We start from the raw sequence: 21748 nt of genomic DNA, 5'->3' as shown, positions 1-21748 counted from the left end.
AGAATCAAACCAAAACCAGAGCAAAAACAGTTATCTATTCTAAAAATATATAAGATGTAATAAATTTAAAATTATAAAAACAATATTTTAAAAATTAAAGTAAAAAAAAAATAATTTAGTTCATCTTAATCTAAATTTGACACGAATATAATAAGCAATAGGATTAAGTAGATAATCCAAAATGCTTACAATAACAACTAAAGTAGCCAAAAGAGGCATTAATCCCCATTTATCCATGAATGGATATGGTCTAATATTAAACCTAAAGAAATCATAAAGAGCTAATGAAGCATAACCCAAGAAAGCAACCAATGGAACAAAGCGAGAATATTTGTAATTATTATTGACTCTTTTATTTCCTTGACTGAAAACAAAACAGTCTACCAATAAAAATAATAATGGGAAGGAATGTTCAAAATGAGTTACAAAAAGTTGTTCCATTAATGAGGGTTGCCAGTCATCAGACACTCTAAAAACAGCACTTGGTGATTTGAAATATAAAATCCAAAACATAATACTAACACAAAGACACAAGACCAATGCCGTTTGTTGAGTTGAATCAACTAATACTTCCATAACTACATTTCTTTTTTTATTCTTCTTAGTACGTTCGACCTCAAAATTAAATAATAATAATGTCATTTGTTTACAGAAAGCGACAAAGAAATAGAAAGCACATCCCCAACAACTCCACATTGTCCAAAATCTACACATCCTACCAAAGGTGTAGTCATGAGAAATCATATGTTCAGAAGTTATGACAACGATGAAAGTGACAACACAAATGTCATAAATCATACGATAGAATGCCTTCATTTTTGAGAGTTGTTTAATGGTATCAAGTTGTTTTATCATAGTAAATTGACAATATGATTTCTAAGTTCAGATTTATTCACTTACCTTTTCCTCTTAGTTCCTGAAATGGAAATAACCTTTTTTTCTTTCTTCTATGAAAAATTGTCTTTTTTTTTGTTTTTAATCCACAAAACTTTATTTCTCCCTTATTGAGAAGTTTTTCGCTCCACAATTTTTATTACTTTATATTTTTGATCTTTTGTTTTAATGAATTGAAAGTGGTGTGCCAGAATCATTACACAAAATCCTAAAATATATTAAAGCTTCAAGTCTCTCAAGTTATAGTTTGGTTTTGACATTACCTTTTGTGAGAAATGCTTCTCTAATACTGATTGATTGCTTTTGTATTAATATTTAATATAATGGTATTATTTATTTATGAACATACAAATACATTTGATAATGAATAGTTTAAATTGAGTATATAGATGTTATCAAGAAAAGAGTGTTTGTTAAGTTGTTTCTGATATTAAAGGAGATAAAATATAATCATAATATTATTGATATACTCTTCTTAAAATATCAATATAAAGAATAAGGAGTTTTAATATTCATCAATTCAAAATAAAAATCAAATAATAACTTAAATGAAGAATAATTAAGTTGATGAATGATGTTTAAAGAAGCTTTAATTCAATAGAAATAAAACATTTTAAAAAAAATGAGACATTTATTTCTCAATGTGATGAAATACTAACTATTAGGTAAATTATAATTGATTTCTTTATTTAAATACCTTCTGTTTTAATTGAAGAGAAGCAGCTTTTATTTACCCTCTACGCATAATCATTTATGAAAGAATTAATTCATAAGTAGACATTCAGAACCAAAAAAAAAGAATAGAGGTGTTTTAATAAAGAAAATTTTAAGACTTGATAATAAGATTTCAATCAATTCATATGATAAACTTGGTCATTAGTCCATTGTTTTGCTTCACAAGAACATTTTAATTCTATATCTAAATGACGAGGATGAGAAGCGGCTGGCTTACAATGATATACACCTTTTACAACGTCACCAGGAGCAGCATTATCAAAGGGAAGATCGAAATAAAAACAAGTTTGTTTCCAGTGAGTATTAGTATCAGGTTTAGTAGTAAGGTATGACTTCTTTAAGAAAGTACAATCGAAATACAAACAAATACCAGAAAGAGGAACATCTCTATTAATAACAAATTCAAAAGGAACCGTAAAGTCCATTTGATTAACAGACATATGTCTCAGATCAAAAGTAATTATTTTAACTGGAGTAGTACAAAGATATCTACTATCACAGTAATCAACTAATGGATCTACTGTAACATCAGAAACAACACATGAAAAATCAAATCCATATACATTCGACCAAAACCTTTCTTTTTCTTGTAATAATTCTTCATCATTAATTCCTGCAATATAAATACTTGCTGTATCTGGAAGAATAATTCCATCATCTTTTAAATACTTATCACGTGCATAAATAACACTAGCTAACATAGACTCAAACATTAAATTATATCCCATCCATTCACTAACAATAATATCAACTTTTTCTGGAATATCAACTTCTTCCATTTTGCCTTGAATTAATGTAATAACATTTTCATATCCATTTAATTTAATAATTTCTGCTGCTTGTTTTCTTACTGAACTCATTTCAACTGCATAAACGTGTTTTGCTCCATTACGTGCAGCAAACATAGAAAGAATACCAGTTCCACAACCAACATCTAATACTATTTTACCTTTAACAACTGAAGGTACTAATGCTCTTTTATATGATAATGTACGATGTCTATCTTTTAACATTTCATCATGAATTCCAGGATGTGAATAGCTTTCCCAATAATATTCACTATCAGCACCAGCAAGGATATCAGTTGGTTTGCATTCTTCCATTATAGGGTTACTTTTGATTCTTTTTTGTTTTATTTTTCAGTTTAATTTTTTTTATGAATATATTCTATATTTTACTATTATATTTTTATTTGTTATAATTCTTATTAAATTAACAAAATACAATTTGTGTAAATAATGAATTATTAATCATCGCTTATTACTTGATTTTGTTGAGTTAATTCTTCTGTCATTTCTTCTTTTTCTGTTGACATTTCTCTGGGAATTTCTTGAGTTAGTTCTTCAGTATGTTCTAATGGTTGAGGTACTTGAAGAGAGTCTTCTTGTTTAGGTTCATTTTGAAGTTCAACAAAAAGACTTTCTTGTTGTTCATGGTAATTAAATAAACAAGGGATTTTAATAACTTTAGTGTATAATAAGAATCCAATTACTAAAAGTATAAATCCAATTACTTGGACAATAGTACTCCACCCAACAGATTCTCCATATGATGAGCTAATTACATAATGAATAAAAACTGAAACAATCCAGACAGAAATCATTCTCATTGGTTCTAAAATATTTCTTATCATTGCATTTGAATATCGAATAACTGCTGTACCAGCGAAATTAAAGAATAAAATAACAATGATATAAGCGATACATAAAGATAAAATTAAAGAAGAATTATAAATCATATAAAATGTGTCTACAATATTTTCTCTAATAGATGCTGGTAAAAATGGCATAAAATAATAAAGAGTTAATACAATAATACAACACAAACATCCATAAAATCCTCTTAATCCAACAATAAAAGCTACTGATGCTTTAACATCATGTAATAAAATTTCTTCTAAAATTGTTTGAAGTGCATGTAAAAATTGAGCAAGAATAATTAAAGAAATACCAATTAAAATATAATACCATTCTGAATGTTCTTTATTATCATTTGAATTAGAAGAATCATCATTTTGAGATGAACCATTTGGAATAAACATAGAACATCCTACAAGAATTAAAGCAACAATAATTAATCCTACACCAGTAAAATGAAATACGTATTGTTTTTGTTTTCTCCAAAAAATTGCTAATAACATAGCAAAAATAATAGTACTTCCTCTCATCATTTGATATACACTTGACGGAATATACAATAATCCAAAATTCATCATATATGTTCCAAGGAAATCACAAATTGATGGTAAGAAAACAAATAAATATTGTTTAAATGTTAATCTTTTTGGTTGTTGTTCTTCTTCAATTTCACCAAATGTTTTTGGAGGTTCATTATTATTTTCATTTGGAGCAAGACTTTGTTCTTCATTATCACTAAATATTTGTTTATTTCTTTTTTTATAACAATTTATACAAAATTTAATTAATTCTGTAAAGTAATAAATAATAAGTGCTAAAAACATTCCAAAGAACATTAGAAAATTAAAAAACATTGGACGTTCAAATAATTCAAAATTTCCTTCTTTATTTTTGGATTCAGCTGCGTATGTTGTCTTTGAAATAATAGTACTTCCTGTTCCCATTATAAGAAATAGACATACAAAAAATATTAATAATAAAAGTCCTTTGTATTGTTGAATATAACTAATAATTTTCATATGTTAATAATTTTCAGTTCTTATTTCTTTTTCAAATATTTTTTATTACAACAGAAATACAACTATTTCTAAAACAAAATATCTTTCATCTTCTTTTTTTTTGATTTTTTCTTTTCCTATGAAAAACCCCCAAGATAAAAAATACTTGACGAATTTTTCGTGGTTATAAATAGTTTTATGAAGACATATAATCGAAATTTATATTTTTAGTTATTTCATACATCAAATTCACCCTCTTTGTATTTCCTAATTATATCATTTAATTCTAATGTTTTTGGACTTTTATGTTTATTTTTTTTCATAAAATGAGTTAGATTGCACATGAAAAGAGTTAAATATTACTAATAACAAATATATAGAAAAAAGAAAGAGTTTTATTAAGAATCACAAATAAAAGAATAAAGAAAGTAAAGAAATTAAAAATTTTTTTCTATTTATTGAAAAATGGATTATCTTTAATTTCAAAAAGAGTTATTGGATGTTATCGATAAATAATTATACTGACATAAAACATTGTGAAAATATTACAAGTGTTTCTTTTAGTGAAAAAAGAGGTGTTCCATTAAGAATTGGATATTCACTAATGTCTAGTTTTGTAACTAATTGTTTCGAGGTTATAGAGTTTTCTAACCTCACAAATAGTTTTAATACATTAACTAATTCATTTGTTGTAAATAAAAATCTTCCATGTACACAAGTTCTATTCCTTGAAAATAATACGCCAAGAGATTGTTTAGTTGTATGTGGAGAAAGTATTGGATTATATGCTATTGAAGAAAATAAAGATCCAATTCAATCAAATAAAATAGTTGATCTTTATATGTTTAGAGATAGTGATACATTATCTCCTGCTGTGGGTATTGACCAAATGAGGAATGAAAAAACTAGATTAGTTTCTTGGCATTTAGATAGTTCAATTGACCTTTGGTCAATTCATAATGAAGGAGTATTTATTATAAGAAGTCTTAAAGTTAAAGATTTAACAAGTTTATCATGTTCATTGACAGATCCTAATTTATATTTTATGAGTACAAAAAGTGGGATCATTCAAAGTGATTGGAGAGATGGAAAAAGTACTATGATTATTAAAGATGAATATCAATATATATCAACCAACAGTATTGACTCTAATAAACTGTGTTGTGCTAAAGCAAATTCTATTAACATTTTTGACTTAAGGAAAACAGATAAACCAATAAGAGATGTTTATATAGAAAATCAAATTGAAAGTATTCAATGGAAAAGTGAAAGTCTTTTTGTAATTACTACCAAAGGGGTAATAATAATGAAAGAACAAGAAAATAAAAAAATTGAAAAAAAAATTCCATTAGAAGGTTCTTTTGGGATTGACCAATCTATTGTTTACCCGTCATGGATTTCAATCTTTACAGAGAATAAATTAGTTCTATGTAATCTAAATCAATTATAGTAAGTGGAATGAAGTAATTAATTAAAAATTTTATATTTAATTTACTTTTCTTCTATTTTATGTAAAGTGTTAATTGGATGATTAAATTAATCAATTAAATAACGTAGTGAATAAAGAATAATATTTGTTATTAAGTTGTTATTAAGAAAAAAAAAGATAAAATAAAAAGGAAATGAAATAAGCGTTAGAATAATATATAAACTCTTCAATTTATTTTTAGAACATTAATATTAAATTATCAATAAAATCATTTATTCCTTTATTTTTAAATAAACACTTAACGCTTCTTTAATTGTTCTGCTTTTTTCTTATCAATTTCAACCAGTTGTTTTGTTTTAAAATTTTCAAACATTTGAGTTTCAACAAACTCTTTAAGAAATGGTTGAATATCTTTTTTTTGACTTTGAACAAATTCATTTTTCATAAATAAACTAATAGCATTACAATCACTTCCATGTGATGAAATGCAATAATCTTCAAATTCTTGAAACATTAAACGAATTTCTACTTGAATTTTTTGCATTGCCCATTCAATAATTTGAGAATGAATGAGAATACATTTTGATGTAGAATGGGCAGGATATCTTTTTAATGGTTTTAATATTTCTTTAATGTCATTAATAATACGTTCATTAATTGGGAATGGAATTACTTTCTCACCAAAACATTGAAGTGTTTTAGAGTCTATATTATATAAATATGAATTTTCTGGTAGTTCAGATGGAACCTTATAACATCCAACTAGTAGAGGAGTAGGAGAATCCATTAAATCAATTAATTTATTTGTTAATACACTGATAATAGGAAATTCATATTTAAATGGTTTAATAACTTCTATAAGGAATGATATTGCATTACTTACTAAACACCTATGTTCACTTTTGATAAACACCTTTCTTTCCAACAATACTGCTGATATTAATGTTAAAAGACTACTTAATGGAACTACTCTAAAGAATAAACAACGAGAAAGGGTAACATCTTTATCAATTAAAGGATCAGCTTTCCATGACACTTTTATTTGTTTAGAGAAACTAGAAGGAAGAAGAAAATATGAATGAAGATAGTCTTCAAAAACATCACAAGGTGGATGTTGTTCAAAAGTTATTTGATTAGAATAATCAAGATCTAATAATGATTCTAAGAATGTTATTTGAAGACTAAATCGATTACAAAGAGATAATAATACATAAATAACTTCATCTTCATAATAAACTAATGGATTTGTTTCATCTCTTTGTATTCGAAGTTTAGAAAAACAAAAAGCGTATCGAGTTAATCCAATAATTTGACTAGCAAAGAAGAATGTAAAGAAATGAGATACATGTTGATGTGACGTTTTGCATTGATGCATTATCTTTTCTACTTCTTCAACTGATTTTGCTTCTTTGCGTGTATGAAGTACACCTTCTGGAAAACAATAATCAACTAAAATATCATATGTAAAATCATTTAACTGAGTTGAAGGGTATTGATATAATACTGTTGGTGTATCGTCAATACTATTACTTCCTATAATAAGAAATTGATCAGCTAATTGTTGTTGAGGAGGTAATTCTCCAAGTTTTAATTGAGAAAACATATTTCTTCTTTTTCTTTCTTCTTCAAAGTCGTTTGGCTTATAACGTTTTGAGTAAATCTTTAGTTTTGTACTTTTCATTTATCTCTACCCAATCTTTCTTATTTTTTAAGTTTTTAGATTGGTTTTACTCTTTTTTCTTTTTTTCTTTGAAATGTATAACATTTTTTTTTTGTTTTAAAATTGAATGACTCTTTTTTATGTATTATTCAACTTAGTTTTCATCCTTCAAACGACAATCAAATTCTATTTATATAACAGAGGGTTATGAAAAGAAAAGACAGCCAATTAATTAAGAAAGTAAATTACAGAAATAACTACACAGAATCAAATGGATTAAATAATAAGGTTCTACATATTGTTAATTGTTTAAATAAATGATGGTATTGAATAGAACTTTCATTTAACATTAAATTATCTTTACAATAATGAGATAATGAAAAGAGATGATATTCCCCATTAGACTCTAATTCATTAAAGTGTTGAATGAGGATTATGTCATTATCATCAAATGAACTTCTATTATCAATCAAGTCATACTCATTAATAGTAACACTCTCATAACTTGTTTCATTCTCTTCTTCCTCTTCTAACTCTTCTTCAGTTACATCTTCACTTAATGGTTCATCACTTATTTCATCATTTTGTTCAGCACAGTTATCTTTTTCTTCTTCTAACTCTTCTTCAGCATTAGTAAAGGTAAGTATAAATGCAACAACTAATGACATAATAATCTTTTTTATGTCTATCATATGTTATGACTAGGAGAATGAACTTCTAAGTTTTTCAATAGCCAAAACTTTATTAATCGAACAAAGGGTTTCTATCCTGACTTTAAAGTCTCACTTTGTATTTTTGATAAAAAAACTTCCACTTTTCCTTTTTTGGTGAGTCAAAATTACTTTGATTTGAAATTGACTTTTTCATTTTGTTTTTATTATCCTTGTTATTCTTTAATAACAAAATTTTTTATATAAGACATTTTTTTTAAAATCATAAAATGCAATTATTATGAAACATGGAAAAAATAAAAAAAGATCTTAATACTAAAAAATCATAATTTTAAAGATGGAAAAGATATTGTTTTTATTGTCTTTTATCCTTATTGCTTATGCTCAAACCAACATCACACAAACAAATGGAACAATGAACAATCAAACTTTACTTGTATGTTTATTTTTCTTAATTTAGTAAAACAGATATGATTAAGAATGAAAAGTAATAACTATTCGTTTTGACATAATCATATTATTAGTACTGAGTTCTTTTTATAATCTTGACTCAAACAAAAAATTAATGAATTAGGGAAGATATGATATAAAAGAAATCATGATTGGTGGTAAGAAAATCAAAACTACTAACCCAAAAAAAGTTCCTTTGTGGACTCGTTTACAAAAGTATGAGAATGAAACTAAAATTAATCAAACACAACTAAATGAAGCTGAACTTTTGAATAAAAAGAAAAAAGCAGAAATTACTAAACTTGTGGATGAACAGTTGGAAAAAAATAAAAAGTACTTAGGTGAGATTGAACAATTTAAAGTAGCACATGCAGTTTTTGCTCATTCAAACAATTCTACAAATCAAACTAATACTACTACATCAGCACCAAAACTTGATGATATCCAATTAAATAATTCTACAATTGATTTTGAAATTCCAAGAAGATACCGAAATGCTAAATGTAAACCAATAGTAAAGAAAATTTATAAAAAGAAACAACCTAAACAAAGAAAGGTAGTAGAAGTTGACGTATTAGAAGAAAAAGTTAAACAAAAAAAAGCTGAAAGATTAATTAAAATTGCTGATGCTTTCATCCAAAATACTAATGATGACGAATATCAACTTTCAAATGATGATATGGACTTTTTGAACAGTTTAGACATAAATTAAACTTGATTTTATTCTTTGTTTTATACTCCATTCTTTCAATTATTTAACAAAAATAAAAAAATATATGTTATTGAATTTATCTTGAGGTTTAGACTCTTCAACTCATTCAGTTGAAAATATCTGAAACTAGAAAAAAAGACAGATTAATAAAAATATAGTAAAAAGTATAAAACTAAAATCCTGAGTATTAATGAAAAAAACTTCAAGAAGGGTTGAGTTTTTTTTACCTTTTCATTTGAAGTGAAAACATCAAAGCATTAGATAAAAAGGTCAAAAGAAAGAACTTTAAAATCTTATTATTGATGCAAACCGAGAATTGTCCCATTTATTGTTGTTGTAGAGAAGTCTTAAGAACATTAGAAGAAAGAAAAAAGAGGTCAAGTAAAAGAAATTTATGTCAACGAAGAAGACATATTAAAGCATTATGTTTTTATTATTTGAATCAAAAAGGATATTCGTTAGAATTCAAAAAGACAAGTATTACTAAGCCAAATGAATTTAAAATACTTGTAATCAAAAATCAAAATGGTGAAATTATTTTCAATAGAAAAAATATTAAAGAACAAGCTATAATCAATGGACTTACTGGTTATGAAAGAAAAAAGTTCATTGAATTTAATACAATACGTAAGTTAGTTAGAGAACTAGAACTTCAAGGTATGTTTATTACTTTCCAGTCACTAAGAAGTTCTACTGACATTGCCCAACTAACACTAAATGACAATATAGAACAACAAGTACAAACAACTGGAAAAGAATGTTTTTGTAAAATCAATGAATTGATTGAAGATGATTTATGTGTAATTCCACCTTATTACCTCTAATGAAAACATAAATATTTGTTTATTATAAAACTTAAGACCTTTTAACTTAATACGTACTAATATTCAATTGTTTTTATTACATTTTGTTTTAGGTTAATCAGAACTTATAACTTCTATGTCTTCAGAGTTTTGACATTGACTACCTGTATCATTTATGTATCTGATTACTCTACCATTTGTATCTATTTCTACATTTATACAATCTTTTGGAGCTTCTCTTATGATTTTCATAAGAGAATGGTCAATAATTAATGAGCAAAAATAACACTTTTTTTCACATAATGGACAATTCCAATAATTATTTTTTAAACAATACTCAATGAATCCAATTGCATTAACCACAGTTGAATGTTTACATAACACCCCTTTAACAGGAATTGTTATAGGACAAAAACTCAATGGACAACGAAGACTGATAATATTTGTTCCTACAATAATATCATCTTTTTCATCATCTTCTTGTTCTTCTGTCTTTTCATTTAAAACATAGTTTTCATTATCCAAATCAATAACTTCAACTTCTTTTTCTATAGAACTAACTCGTGGTGCTTTCTTTTTACATATCATTTCATAAATCATTTTTGCTTCATTACGGTTATTTCCTTCAAGAATTTCTCTTAATAATTGAGGAATTTCTCTATAAGAACATAAACATGCTACAATAACAACTTCTGGAGAATATTTATTAACCATAATAGATACCATATTTTTTGTTGCAAAACATTGTGTAGTAATATCAAGTGGTTTTCTAACAATAGCTGGTTCAGAATGTGGCTGACCATATAATGGCTCATAAAACCCATCTAAATTAATAAAGGTAGAATTAACACTTGTTTGTATAAAATAAATTTCATTACATTCTTTATTTCTCTTTAAGTCAAATAAACGAAGAATAATCCTTTTATTATTTATTTGTGAAGAAGGTGTTGTTATTGTGAATCGAGATGTAGTAAATGATGGATTAAATACAGAACAATATATTATTTCATTAATCATGTATTGTGGATGTTGTGTTTCAAAAAATTCAAGGGGAAGTTGTGATGGTGAAAATTGAACTTGTTGAGTATTTTGAGTTTTATACAAAGGAGACAACATTATATTAATATTAGAACCATTTTTATTAATGGTTTGTTGATTTGAATTATTTAAACCATTAGAATATTCTTGGGATGTATCAATTCTTTTTGGTACCTTATCGGCTTGTTCATCAAGATGATCAGGGATTTTTAACATTTGTTCAATAAGAAAAGCCCTTTCTTTTAAATAATGACCTAAATCAGTTTGAGTAATAGTATTATTTGGTAATTTCTCATGTTTAGTACTAAACTGATATTGTTTTATATCAGTGTATGACCCAACTGGATGATGAATAAGATAAGAGAAGTATTTAATATATCCTTCTTTATTTATTCCTGTTTTCTTCTTTTCAAACCCAAATCCAGGAAATAACTCATTAAAAAGAAGTCCCATTTCTTCAATGTCTTTAATTTTCATTTGTTTAATTTTCTTTTCAAAGAAATATTCTGCATTTCGTTGAGTAAGGCCATACGGTTGAAGTTCTGATTGAATTTCATTTAACCTATCAATCACGTTAGTCATATAAAGAATCTCTCTCAAATTTTTTCTTTCTTTTTTTTAAGATTTTTCTTTTTATTATTTTTTGACTTTTGGGATTAATTAAAGATGATAGTTTTATCTTTATTTTTTTCAAGTACAAAATAACGTAATTTTATTTTATTTTGACCAAATAAAAACATCAAAACAAAAAACTCTTGGAATCATTTGTTGGAAGTGTTTTATTCTTATTAAACAGTTTGAAGTGAGTAAAATTTATAAACAAAAAGAAGTTACAATATAAAAATTTATAAAAAACCTAAAAAGAGAAAAAAACTTAAAAAAATCTCAAAATGAAAAAGAAATGAGTAAAAAAGAAAAAACCCATCATCAAAAGCAGAAATCAAAAGATAAAAAAGGAGGTTTCATGAGTTTCTTTAAGAAGAAGAAAGATGAAGAAGAACTTATCATTTCTGATCCAAAAGACTTCGAACAAATCACTCATGTTGAACTTGGTGATTCTGGTCTCACAGGATTTCCTCCAGAATGGAGAGAAAAACTTATTAAAGCTGGTTTGACTGAGGCTGAAATTAATACAAATGAAGATAGTGCAAAGTTAGTTGCTGCTTCTGGAATTTCAAATGATAATGGAAATAGAACAACGTTTACTAATGGGAAAGAAGAAGAAGACGATATTACTCAATACACAACTGCAGCTGATCCTGATGAAAATTATGAAAATTTAGCTAAAACAATTTATGGAGATGAAGATGAATATATGGCTACAAGAAAGTCTGATGGAATGGAAGTTTCATTAAGAAGAATGAGAATTACTAAGAAAACTAAACGTGCTGTAGTAAGAGAAGTTGTTGTATTATCAAAATGTGTTAATGACAATATTGTTAAATATGTCGAATGTTATTTAATTAATGACATGCTTTGGTTAGTTACTGAATTAATGGATGCAGGAGAATTAACAAATGCAATTGATCTTCATCCAACTTTACCAATGAAAGAATGTCATATTGCATATGTATGTAAAAGAGTACTACAAGGGTTAGTTTATCTTCATAAAATGGGTATTATTCATAGAGATATTAAGTCAGATAATATTCTTCTCCATCATAAAGGTACAGTTAAATTATCTAATTTTGGATTTGCGGCTATTCTTACTTCAGCTCATCCTAATCGTAATTCAATTGTAGGAACTCCTTTTTGGATGGCTCCTGAATTGATTAAATCACAAAATTATGATACAAAGGTTGATATTTGGTCATTAGGAATTACTTGTAGAGAAATGGCTGATGGTACTCCACCTTATATGGACTTTCCACCAATGAAAGCCTTATTCCAAATTACAACAAAAGGAATACCTCCTTTAGAAGGTACTTGGGATGATAAATTTAAAAATTTCTTAAATAAATGTCTTAATCCTGATGCATCAAAAAGGTCAAGTGCAGAAGAACTGTTACAAGACCCATTTATTTCTATGGAATGTACTGAAGAAGAATTTATTGATTTCTTAACTCAAGTTAGAAAGATAAGCGATGAAGAAATGGCACAAGAAGACGATGAAATACCAGCAGAAGAATAAAATTGACACATTATCTATCTTCCATATTTATCTTATTTTCAATTAATTTCCTCCTTTTTTTTTTATTACAAAACTAACTTATTATTATCAATTATATTTTGAATGAGTCGAAGTAAATGGTATATTTTGTTAACCGAAGAAATTCTTTTGCCTATTTGTTGCAAATGCAACTCAAAGATATCACAAGAATTAAAAGATGAAATCAATCCTATTATTTCTCAATTTGTTCTTGAGCATTCATCAGATGAAAATCCAATTGAAATTGGATTAAATATAAAAACAATATTTTCTCTGGGTACTTTAGAAATTGAAATAAAAGAAAATGATAATATTGAATTACTTGAAATGCCTAATTTCAAAAAAACTAATTTTTATGTTTTTGTTAAAGTAATTATTAAAGAACCAAATTCAATTGAACATGAACCATTTATAAAATCATTTAATGAATTAATTGATAAAATTGATCAGTCTCAACAACCTAAAAGTATTTATTTTAATTAAAGAACTTGAAATTCAATCTTTGGTTTATTAATGTCTTCAATTAAATTGTTTTTTCATAGATTGTTGAAATTATATTATTTAATCATGTTTCTCGGATGGAGTTATGCTTTATTCAAATGTATTGTAACAATTAAAACTAATGGCTTTGACTCGTTTTCTTTATTCCTTAATACGTTTGAGTTATATTTGTTTTTGTTATCATTATCTTTAGTTGGAGTTTGTCCTTTTAATTTAATTTTTCAAATGTAAGTGTAAGAAAGTGTAATTAATTAACATAGTTGGTGATTCTATTTTTCAGAGGACAAATAGAAAGAATAATTGGTGTCATTCATTTCACAACACTTCTTCTTATAACCTTTTCTATTTGTCAATACCCAGAAACTATCAAAAATGTATTTCTTCTTGAATTATCACTCCCAATAGTAATGATTCCTTTGTATTTTAATGATTGCTTTAAACTTCTATCACCTTCATCTATTCTTAACATCTTTATTATCACATTCCCTGTGGCTATTCTTGGAGAATTTGTTTATTTATCTACATCCTTCTTAATTGTAGATTTTCCATTTGCTTTCTATTTGATAATCAACATTTTATTATTACTTTTAGGACAACCAATTATTCTTATGGTTGTTATTGCACCTGTGATAAAGACAAAAACTCATTTTGATGAATCAGCTCCTACTCATGATGTAACCAAAGATGATTAAAATTTGATTGTTTTTTTTTGTAATACATACCAAAAACCTAAAAAATAAAAGAAAAACTGGGAAAAACAAGAAATAAGTAAAATAAAATAAAATATAAAGAATTAGGAGAATATAATAAAAGAATAATAAAAAATGAAGAAAAGAAGAACTCTGATTGGGGTGATACCCTAGTACTGGAAAATCAGTCAGTATCTTTGTGAGAAAAGGGATGAAATTCAATTGCAAAGTTAGCTCAAATCCAAGCAAAGCTAGAAAAGCTCTTTACACTGCTAATGCTTCCCAAAGAGCTCTCATGATGAGTGCTAGACTCTCTAAAGAGCTCAGAGAAAAATATAATGTTGTTGCCATCCCAATTCACAAGGACGACGAAGTTAAAATCATTAAGGGACATCAAAAAGTTGCTGGAAAAGTTACTGCTGTTAGAAGAAGTAAATATGTTATCAACATTGATAAATTAACTAAGACTAAAGCTAATGGACAAACTGTTCCAATTGCTATTAGACCATCTAATGTTATTATTACTAAATTATTCTTGAACAAGGATCGTGAAGCACTTCTTGCTAAGAAGGCTGAAAGTAGAAAATCATATAAGGAACTCGTTGCTAAGAGAAATGAAGAAGTAGCTAAAGCCTTTACTGCTGTTTATCCAGCCCTTAATATGGACATCTTCGGAAAGAAAGTTGAACCAATCACTGAAAAGAAACCAATTAGAATTCCATCAAAGAAAATGGCAGAAAAACTTATGTCTAAACCAACCCTTAGAGCTTACAAAACTGGAATTAAGGTTCATAAAGCCAAGAATGCTATTGCTGCCTACAAAGCTGCTCTTGCTAAGAAAATCGCTAAATAAGCAACTTCTATGGTACTGTTGAAAAGAATTAATGGGTTACTTTTATTGTCATTTTATTTATTTTTATTTTATAATAACTAAAATATAAATAAAAATTAATCAATTTTGTTGACGTGGTTCAATAATTAATGACTTGTCGTAAAGTTCCTTTTCACCCATTGTCAAACATCTAATCTCAATCTTCCTAATAAAAGCAAGTATTTCAGGATTACGGTAATACTCATAATATCTTTTATAAAATAACATATCTTCAATCACCTTTGTTGTTAATGAACATTTTACAAAATTAACATCACCATTTTCATTTTTATCTTCATTACCTTCATGAATAAAAGTTAAATCCTGAAGATAGACTCCAAAAAATGGAATACAAGGGAATGATTGATGTGATTTAATATCAGCACGGTATGCTTGATAACTTCCTGTTGGAATAGTTACTCTCTCTAATGCTTTCATCTTTTTTGAAAAATTACCAACTTCTTCCCAAGTCAACTTTAATCTACCAACAGGAGTTGAGTTCAATCCAGAAAACATTTCGAAAACTCCGTTGTAATTATTTAATCGAAGCATCTCCTCTCCTATAGAAATGAATTTTTTGATAATTGTTGCACGTTGTTTTATATTTGATTCATCAACAATAGTAGAGATAACCCAATTTGTAATTGAGTTAAAATGGTCTATCAATGCACAAAGATTCGGACTTCGTTCAGTTTTATCACTTTTAGTCCAAGCATTTCCCAACATTTCTTTTGCTTCAATAGATTTAAATAATTCATATTCATATAAAGTTAGTTGTTGGGCAAATTGTTCAGTTGGTAAAGTAGAAATAGTGTATTCTTGTTGGACATTAACTATATCAAGTTTTTCTTCAATAGTTAATTTTTGAGAAGCACTTTGAATCATCATTTGTTTATTTAGTGCGGTTTTCTTCAACAATGTATCATTTTCATTTTGTTTAAGAAATTGATCTAAAAGAGGTAATAACGCCTCTTTACCACCATCCATAAAATCATGAGGAAATGAAGACATCCATTTAGATAACATAAAAAGAATTTTAAGAATAGTTTTATGTTGTACATCTTTAATTTGTTTATTATTTGATTCATTTTTATTTTCATTGTATAATCCAATTAATTTATTAAAAAATTCTGTTGGAGAAAGATATTGTCTATAAGTAATAAGTAATGTTTCTATAAATTTGATATTATTATCAATATTTGGATTAACTGCCCATCTTATTAATGCTTCAATAGATCCAGAAACAACTTCTCCTTTATCATCAGTTTCAATACCTTTAGAATCTGTTTGAAGACTAACTTTAATAAAAGCAGAACGTTTTTGATTTGAAATTTTTTCTTTTTCTCTTTTTAGACTTTCACTAAGAACACTAACTTTTTCATTAAAACATTCTACATCTTCTTTATAAGTTGACATTTGTGCTGATTTAATCATAGCGTATAATTCATAATAAGCTTTTCTAATTCTCATTTTTATAGTAAGGATTTCCATTTGAACATTATATGTATCTCCGATTTTATAAACAAAATCAGGAATTGTTTGTCTTTTGCTATAAGGAAGAACAAAAGGAGGATTTATTTTTTCATTTACTGTATGAATTGTTTCTTCTAATTTATATAAAATTTCTTTTAATCCATTTAATTCATTTGAATTTTCTCCTGGATCTCCAAATGAATAACAATTAATAAACATTTCTTTAGGATATTGATCAAGAATTTGTTGCATTAATTCTTTTTGTTGTTGTGTATATGTTGGTTTAAAATGGAGTTGGTTTGTTTTACATAATTTCTTTAATGAATTATCTAAATTTACTTCATACAATTGAACAGCTTGGAGTTTTTGTTCAATAGGAGAACCACTTGGTAATTCACAAAATAATCCTTTATTTATCTTGTCATCTTTTTTTATAACTTCTTTAACGTCTTCTGTTGGGGTGGATGTTTCTGTTATTTGTGTTGATGAATATAATGAAGAAACTTGCTTTTTGGGTGATGAGATTTGTTGTAATGGAGTCCCTGGAAGAGAGTTATATGATTTATTTTGTTCAACCCTTCTTCCAATTAATACTGAACGTTGTTTTGAAGAACTTGTCATATGAATTTGTTCTGATGACATTGTTTCTTGAAAATAAAACTAAAAATTTTTATTTTTTAGTTTTCGTCAATTTTTAATCTCTTTGAAAGAAGATACTTTTTTCTTTTTTGATATTGAAATTCTAAATAATAAGAAAATAGTTTTGTATGGGGTTTTCTTCATTTTTTTTCTTAATTTTTCTTTACAATCCACCTTTAATCTTTTAATAATGTAAAATTCGAATAACCAAATTGTCAAGCCTTGGCTCATTCAAAAAAACTAAGTTACTTATTTTATTTCTATGGGTTGTCTATTATTAATTTTATTTGACATTGATTTAAAAATTTTTTTGTTTTTTTTTCTAATGAAAGTATATTTCAGTTCTTTCTTAAAAATAGAAACATTAATTTATTCTAATAAAATTAAATAAACTTTATGTAGTATTTTATATAAAGAAATACTGTCTGAGATTGTGATAGAACCAATTTACAGATACTGACTCACTACTGAATAAACCATAGGTGTATATAATTCAAAGAAAAACATAATATAATTTTATTGTAAAATGAGAGTAAATAACGTTGTGGTATGAAACGAGAATATTATGAAAATAAAAATAAAACAACTAAGTTGTTATTATAAAAATAATCATAAAAATTGTTTAAATACAGTGTCTGGTATAAAAATTATGTAAAGATTGGATAATAGTCATAGACAAAATTAGTTGTCTAATTTTCCTTTGTATAGATATTTCTTTTATTCTATTCAAAACTAAAAGAATGTTATAGAATCTTATTTAGAAAGAAAATATTATAAGGATTAGTTATTATATATTATTTGGTTCATAAAGTTTATATTCCACTCTTCGTATCAAATCATCTTTTTTCATAACATTAGGTTATTTAGATATTCAGAATTGAATCTTTTCCATGAATTTATGAAATTGTAAAAAAGAAGAAAAAAACAGTGTAATATACAATTAATTTGTTTATAACAATGATTTATTCAATTCACAAATTTCTATATAAACAAATATCTCTTTTTTATATTTTTGATTTGTTCAGAACTTTTATCTAAAAAAGATGTAGTCATTAAACAAATATTTAAATTATTACCTTTTCTTACAAAGGAATGTTTGTTTCATTATATTTTATTGTTTTATTATGTTTATTTCTTAAGGAATTTAGTAAACCGTTTATTATTCTTGTATCAACTATTTGATTGTTACTACTTCGTTAGTATTCTTTAATACTAAGAACGATTAATACTCTCAAATTAAGTGTTATACACCAAATAAACAAATACAACTAATCGTAAAAAGAACAGTCTATTTTTCTATTGCTTTATTATATTTTAAATGAAATTTAGAATTTATAAAAACTAAACATAATTATAAAATGCCACGTTGATGAACTATTTAAGATCAATTTTATCGTAAGAAATATATTTTCTTTAAAGATGGCAAGTGTTGAGTCAATGTTAAAAGTATTTGATTCAATCAAAATGACTACTCCTAAAGGAAAGGTTGTTATTAAAACTGACGAACAAATTGATCAGTTTATTGAACAATTAAATCTTGATTATGATGGTGTAGATTTGTATATGTTAGGGTATCTTGGTGGGTGTAAAAAATATGGTCGTTTCTATAGAAATGAACTTGAAAAAGTTGTAAAAATATTAAACTCAAAAAAGCCTTTGTCACAAGAATTAAATAACCAATTTAATGCCTTAGAAGGAGAGTCATATGTTAAATTTCTTGGAGTTGTATATGATTGGGTTGATATAATGTTGAAAGAACTTCAATCACATCAACCAACTGGTGAAAAAGTTAATTTAAAAATTTCTGGATTTGTTCCTGTTGAAGGAAGAACTGAAATGATAGATATTTTGCAACCATTGTTATCTGCAATTATTCAGCCTAAATATAAAAACGATGTATTTGAACAATTTATTTATTTTGTCATTAACTATAAGAAAAGAAGACTTATGAGAAAGGATGAAATTCAATTCCTCATTGATTTTTTAATAAAATATCCAAATATGAAAGCTGTAAAAAATTCAGATGATGATACTTGTTATTTCCCAATTCTTTATGATGAATTTATTGAATATGTTCAAAATAATCACAAATAATTTAATGAATTTTTAACTGAAGACTTTATTATTTTTTTTAATCAGTAGATTTATATCATTTCCTTTGTTTCTTCTTTTTATTTTGTTCTTTTTTATTGCTTTTGTTTATTTGCACTTTTAAGAAAGGAATAAGTTAATTTAGTGTCAATAGAATTTTCATCTATTCTTCTAGCTCAGAGGAGACTAGTCCCATCTCTGAACCTTTTTTTAACAAAAGGAATAATCTCTCTGTTTAACCTATCACTTAGGTTTTTCTAGGAGTATGTGCAAACCATGCTTTGCTTTATTTCTTTCTATTTAAGTTTTTTCAAACTTCTTCCGCTTATTTTTTCTTTTTAATTTCTTGGTTGATTTTTGATTTAATTCTAAAGAATGTTAATTTTTTTCTTTATTATATGATGAATGAGCATATCATTACTACTATTTTATTATGAATAATTTCTTTTAGTCTTAGCCACACTTTAACAAATCCTTTTCCTTGGATAATATATATTTCTTAATTTCTTTATTAATAAAAACCAAGTCTTATATTACAAAATGTAATATTCTATCATAGTAAATTACTGAACTCTTTACAGCATTATCTATTCCATTTTCTATTTTTCTATTCAAATACATTACTATAACCATATAATAATTGATGGTTCATTGTTTGAATTTGTATTAAGGTTTGTGTGTGATGTTTCAGATGTGCCACCTTCACTCTTATTTTCATTTTTAAGAAATCAATCATTAAATAAAATTATTTTTTATTTCTTTAACAACAATAGATATATATTAACATTTCATAGAATATCTATTATTGTATTTAATAATTACCTTGGTATCGACTATTCATTGAACAAAAACATACTGCGTCCTAGTTTAAGAAGTTAATTTCATAAGTGGATTCTATTAGCTCTAATGAAATCTAAACAAAAGGCAGATCCAAATTAATATCAATAAACATTGTTCTTTTCTTTTTTTTTGATTAATGCATGGAAGTAGTTAATCATTTAATAGTTACATATTATTGAAAATTTTTTAAGTGATAACTTATACATCCATAACGATAATAAAATGTACATACGAACAACCAATTCATTTATATTAGTTATATTCTCTATAACTCAGATACTTATTTTCACTAACTAAGAAATTTTATTTAAAAGTATTATTATTGATATATACTTATTAAATATCTCTTCTGAAAAAAAAAGAAAATTATTTAACAGAAAGGAAAAATTTTCAACCTATTCTATTTCTCTTTGAAACCAATACTTTAGTCTTGTATAGTTAGGTAGAGTCAAAATATATTAAAAATTATTAAATAAATACTTTAAAGCAAAATTATACATAAATATTAAATCATTAACTTTTTTATTTTTAGGTATATATAGACAAAAATGTTATTTCAAGTAATTATTAATTTCAAAACCATAAGAGTAAAAAGTACTTCTATTGTTTATTCTAAACTCTTTTCTATCAATGATTTATTTTTATTATCTATATTATAATAATGATATATTAAATTTTAATTCTACATCAACTCAAATAAAAAAAGGAAATTGTTTTAATTAATAAAATAGTTAAATTAAATTTATAAAATTTATTATTCAAATAAACTCAAAAATAAATTACGAACTGTCACTAAGGAACAAATGATGAAATTATTTATTATAATAATGATTATTAACACTTGTTATAGTGAAGAGACAAGTCCTCTTAATTCAGAACATAAAGTAATAGAAGATATTATACCAGAACAATATGAATCATATAATCAAGACTTCAAAACAAAACATTTTATTATGTTTTATCATCCTTATTGTGAGTGGTGTAACGGAATGAGATCATTATTAATTCAGTTATCAGAAGAACTTCCTAATGTAAAGTTCCATCAAATAAATTGTGTTACTTATAAACAATTTTGTCAAAGTCATAGAGTTAGTACTTATCCAAAAATGTACATTATTCATGGATTCTTTAATGGTCAGTGCTTTGATAGAAAATACGAATTAATAAAAAAGTTTATCATTAATTTTAAGTAAACTTGTGTAAAACTCATTTATTACCAACTGTTCACAATTATAATTATTAAATATTCTCTTTAAAATATAACTCCTTTTGTTTATTAACTTTTTTTATAAAGAAATCTTTCATAAAAAGTATTATTGAATAAAAATTATTTTATTACACATTTCATCATAACTTTTTTTAAAGTACAAATCTTAATGAAAGACAAATTAAAAAAGAGAAATATCCTAAACTTCTATTTGAGTGTTATTAATGATAGTAAGAAAGTATCAATTTAATTATCTTCTTT

General features: G+C 25.5%; 16 protein-coding genes across 16 annotated transcripts; 9 read left to right on the top strand and 7 right to left on the bottom strand.

Annotated features, from left to right (window-relative positions):
• Positions 1-120: 120 nt before the first annotated feature.
• On the bottom strand, positions 121-855 carry ENU1_173570 (hypothetical protein; the record flags this gene model as incomplete). Its single annotated transcript, XM_008861244.1, has 1 exon — positions 121-855. One exon carries the CDS (start codon positions 853-855, stop codon positions 121-123), a length of 735 nt encoding a protein of 244 aa, XP_008859466.1.
• Positions 856-1745: 890 nt separating this feature from the next.
• Positions 1746-2732, bottom strand: ENU1_173560 (Histone-arginine N-methyltransferase; the record flags this gene model as incomplete). Its single annotated transcript, XM_008861243.1, has 1 exon — positions 1746-2732. The coding sequence occupies one exon, from the start codon at positions 2730-2732 to the stop codon at positions 1746-1748; it is 987 nt and encodes a 328-aa protein (XP_008859465.1).
• A 143-nt stretch (positions 2733-2875) lies between these two features.
• On the bottom strand, positions 2876-4285 carry ENU1_173550 (hypothetical protein; the record flags this gene model as incomplete). The annotated part of the gene is made up of 1 exon (XM_008861242.1): positions 2876-4285. One exon carries the CDS (start codon positions 4283-4285, stop codon positions 2876-2878), a length of 1410 nt encoding a protein of 469 aa, XP_008859464.1.
• A 478-nt stretch (positions 4286-4763) lies between these two features.
• Positions 4764-5714, top strand: ENU1_173540 (hypothetical protein; the record flags this gene model as incomplete). Its single annotated transcript, XM_008861241.1, has 1 exon — positions 4764-5714. One exon carries the CDS (start codon positions 4764-4766, stop codon positions 5712-5714), a length of 951 nt encoding a protein of 316 aa, XP_008859463.1.
• Positions 5715-5991: 277 nt separating this feature from the next.
• ENU1_173530 (hypothetical protein) lies at positions 5992-7374 on the bottom strand (the record flags this gene model as incomplete). The annotated part of the gene is made up of 1 exon (XM_008861240.1): positions 5992-7374. One exon carries the CDS (start codon positions 7372-7374, stop codon positions 5992-5994), a length of 1383 nt encoding a protein of 460 aa, XP_008859462.1.
• A 236-nt stretch (positions 7375-7610) lies between these two features.
• Positions 7611-8045, bottom strand: ENU1_173520 (hypothetical protein; the record flags this gene model as incomplete). The annotated part of the gene is made up of 1 exon (XM_008861239.1): positions 7611-8045. One exon carries the CDS (start codon positions 8043-8045, stop codon positions 7611-7613), a length of 435 nt encoding a protein of 144 aa, XP_008859461.1.
• A 316-nt stretch (positions 8046-8361) lies between these two features.
• On the top strand, positions 8362-9186 carry ENU1_173510 (hypothetical protein; the record flags this gene model as incomplete). The annotated part of the gene is made up of 2 exons (XM_008861238.1): positions 8362-8460; positions 8599-9186. 2 exons carry the CDS (start codon positions 8362-8364, stop codon positions 9184-9186), a joined length of 687 nt encoding a protein of 228 aa, XP_008859460.1.
• Positions 9187-9488: 302 nt separating this feature from the next.
• ENU1_173500 (hypothetical protein) lies at positions 9489-10010 on the top strand (the record flags this gene model as incomplete). The annotated part of the gene is made up of 1 exon (XM_008861237.1): positions 9489-10010. One exon carries the CDS (start codon positions 9489-9491, stop codon positions 10008-10010), a length of 522 nt encoding a protein of 173 aa, XP_008859459.1.
• A 93-nt stretch (positions 10011-10103) lies between these two features.
• ENU1_173490 (SP-RING zinc finger domain containing protein) lies at positions 10104-11609 on the bottom strand (the record flags this gene model as incomplete). The annotated part of the gene is made up of 1 exon (XM_008861236.1): positions 10104-11609. One exon carries the CDS (start codon positions 11607-11609, stop codon positions 10104-10106), a length of 1506 nt encoding a protein of 501 aa, XP_008859458.1.
• A 319-nt stretch (positions 11610-11928) lies between these two features.
• Positions 11929-13158, top strand: ENU1_173480 (protein kinase, putative; the record flags this gene model as incomplete). The annotated part of the gene is made up of 1 exon (XM_008861235.1): positions 11929-13158. The coding sequence occupies one exon, from the start codon at positions 11929-11931 to the stop codon at positions 13156-13158; it is 1230 nt and encodes a 409-aa protein (XP_008859457.1).
• Positions 13159-13260: 102 nt separating this feature from the next.
• ENU1_173470 (hypothetical protein) lies at positions 13261-13659 on the top strand (the record flags this gene model as incomplete). Its single annotated transcript, XM_008861234.1, has 1 exon — positions 13261-13659. One exon carries the CDS (start codon positions 13261-13263, stop codon positions 13657-13659), a length of 399 nt encoding a protein of 132 aa, XP_008859456.1.
• Positions 13660-13743: 84 nt separating this feature from the next.
• Positions 13744-14369, top strand: ENU1_173460 (hypothetical protein; the record flags this gene model as incomplete). Its single annotated transcript, XM_008861233.1, has 2 exons — positions 13744-13875; positions 13938-14369. 2 exons carry the CDS (start codon positions 13744-13746, stop codon positions 14367-14369), a joined length of 564 nt encoding a protein of 187 aa, XP_008859455.1.
• A 208-nt stretch (positions 14370-14577) lies between these two features.
• On the top strand, positions 14578-15219 carry ENU1_173450 (ribosomal protein L24 protein; the record flags this gene model as incomplete). The annotated part of the gene is made up of 1 exon (XM_008861232.1): positions 14578-15219. The coding sequence occupies one exon, from the start codon at positions 14578-14580 to the stop codon at positions 15217-15219; it is 642 nt and encodes a 213-aa protein (XP_008859454.1).
• Positions 15220-15318: 99 nt separating this feature from the next.
• ENU1_173440 (Ras guanine nucleotide exchange factor, putative) lies at positions 15319-17352 on the bottom strand (the record flags this gene model as incomplete). The annotated part of the gene is made up of 1 exon (XM_008861231.1): positions 15319-17352. One exon carries the CDS (start codon positions 17350-17352, stop codon positions 15319-15321), a length of 2034 nt encoding a protein of 677 aa, XP_008859453.1.
• Positions 17353-18768: 1416 nt separating this feature from the next.
• On the top strand, positions 18769-19443 carry ENU1_173430 (hypothetical protein; the record flags this gene model as incomplete). The annotated part of the gene is made up of 1 exon (XM_008861230.1): positions 18769-19443. The coding sequence occupies one exon, from the start codon at positions 18769-18771 to the stop codon at positions 19441-19443; it is 675 nt and encodes a 224-aa protein (XP_008859452.1).
• A 1664-nt stretch (positions 19444-21107) lies between these two features.
• ENU1_173420 (thioredoxin, putative) lies at positions 21108-21473 on the top strand (the record flags this gene model as incomplete). Its single annotated transcript, XM_008861229.1, has 1 exon — positions 21108-21473. One exon carries the CDS (start codon positions 21108-21110, stop codon positions 21471-21473), a length of 366 nt encoding a protein of 121 aa, XP_008859451.1.
• Between the last annotated feature and the right edge of the window lie 275 nt (positions 21474-21748).

The sequence above is a fragment of the Entamoeba nuttalli genome, assembly GCF_000257125.1.
Source record: "Entamoeba nuttalli P19 unplaced genomic scaffold asmbl_7642, whole genome shotgun sequence".
In the NCBI taxonomy this organism is placed as follows: Eukaryota; Evosea; order Mastigamoebida; family Endamoebidae; genus Entamoeba; species Entamoeba nuttalli.
This window is presented reverse-complemented; position numbering and strand designations above follow the sequence as displayed.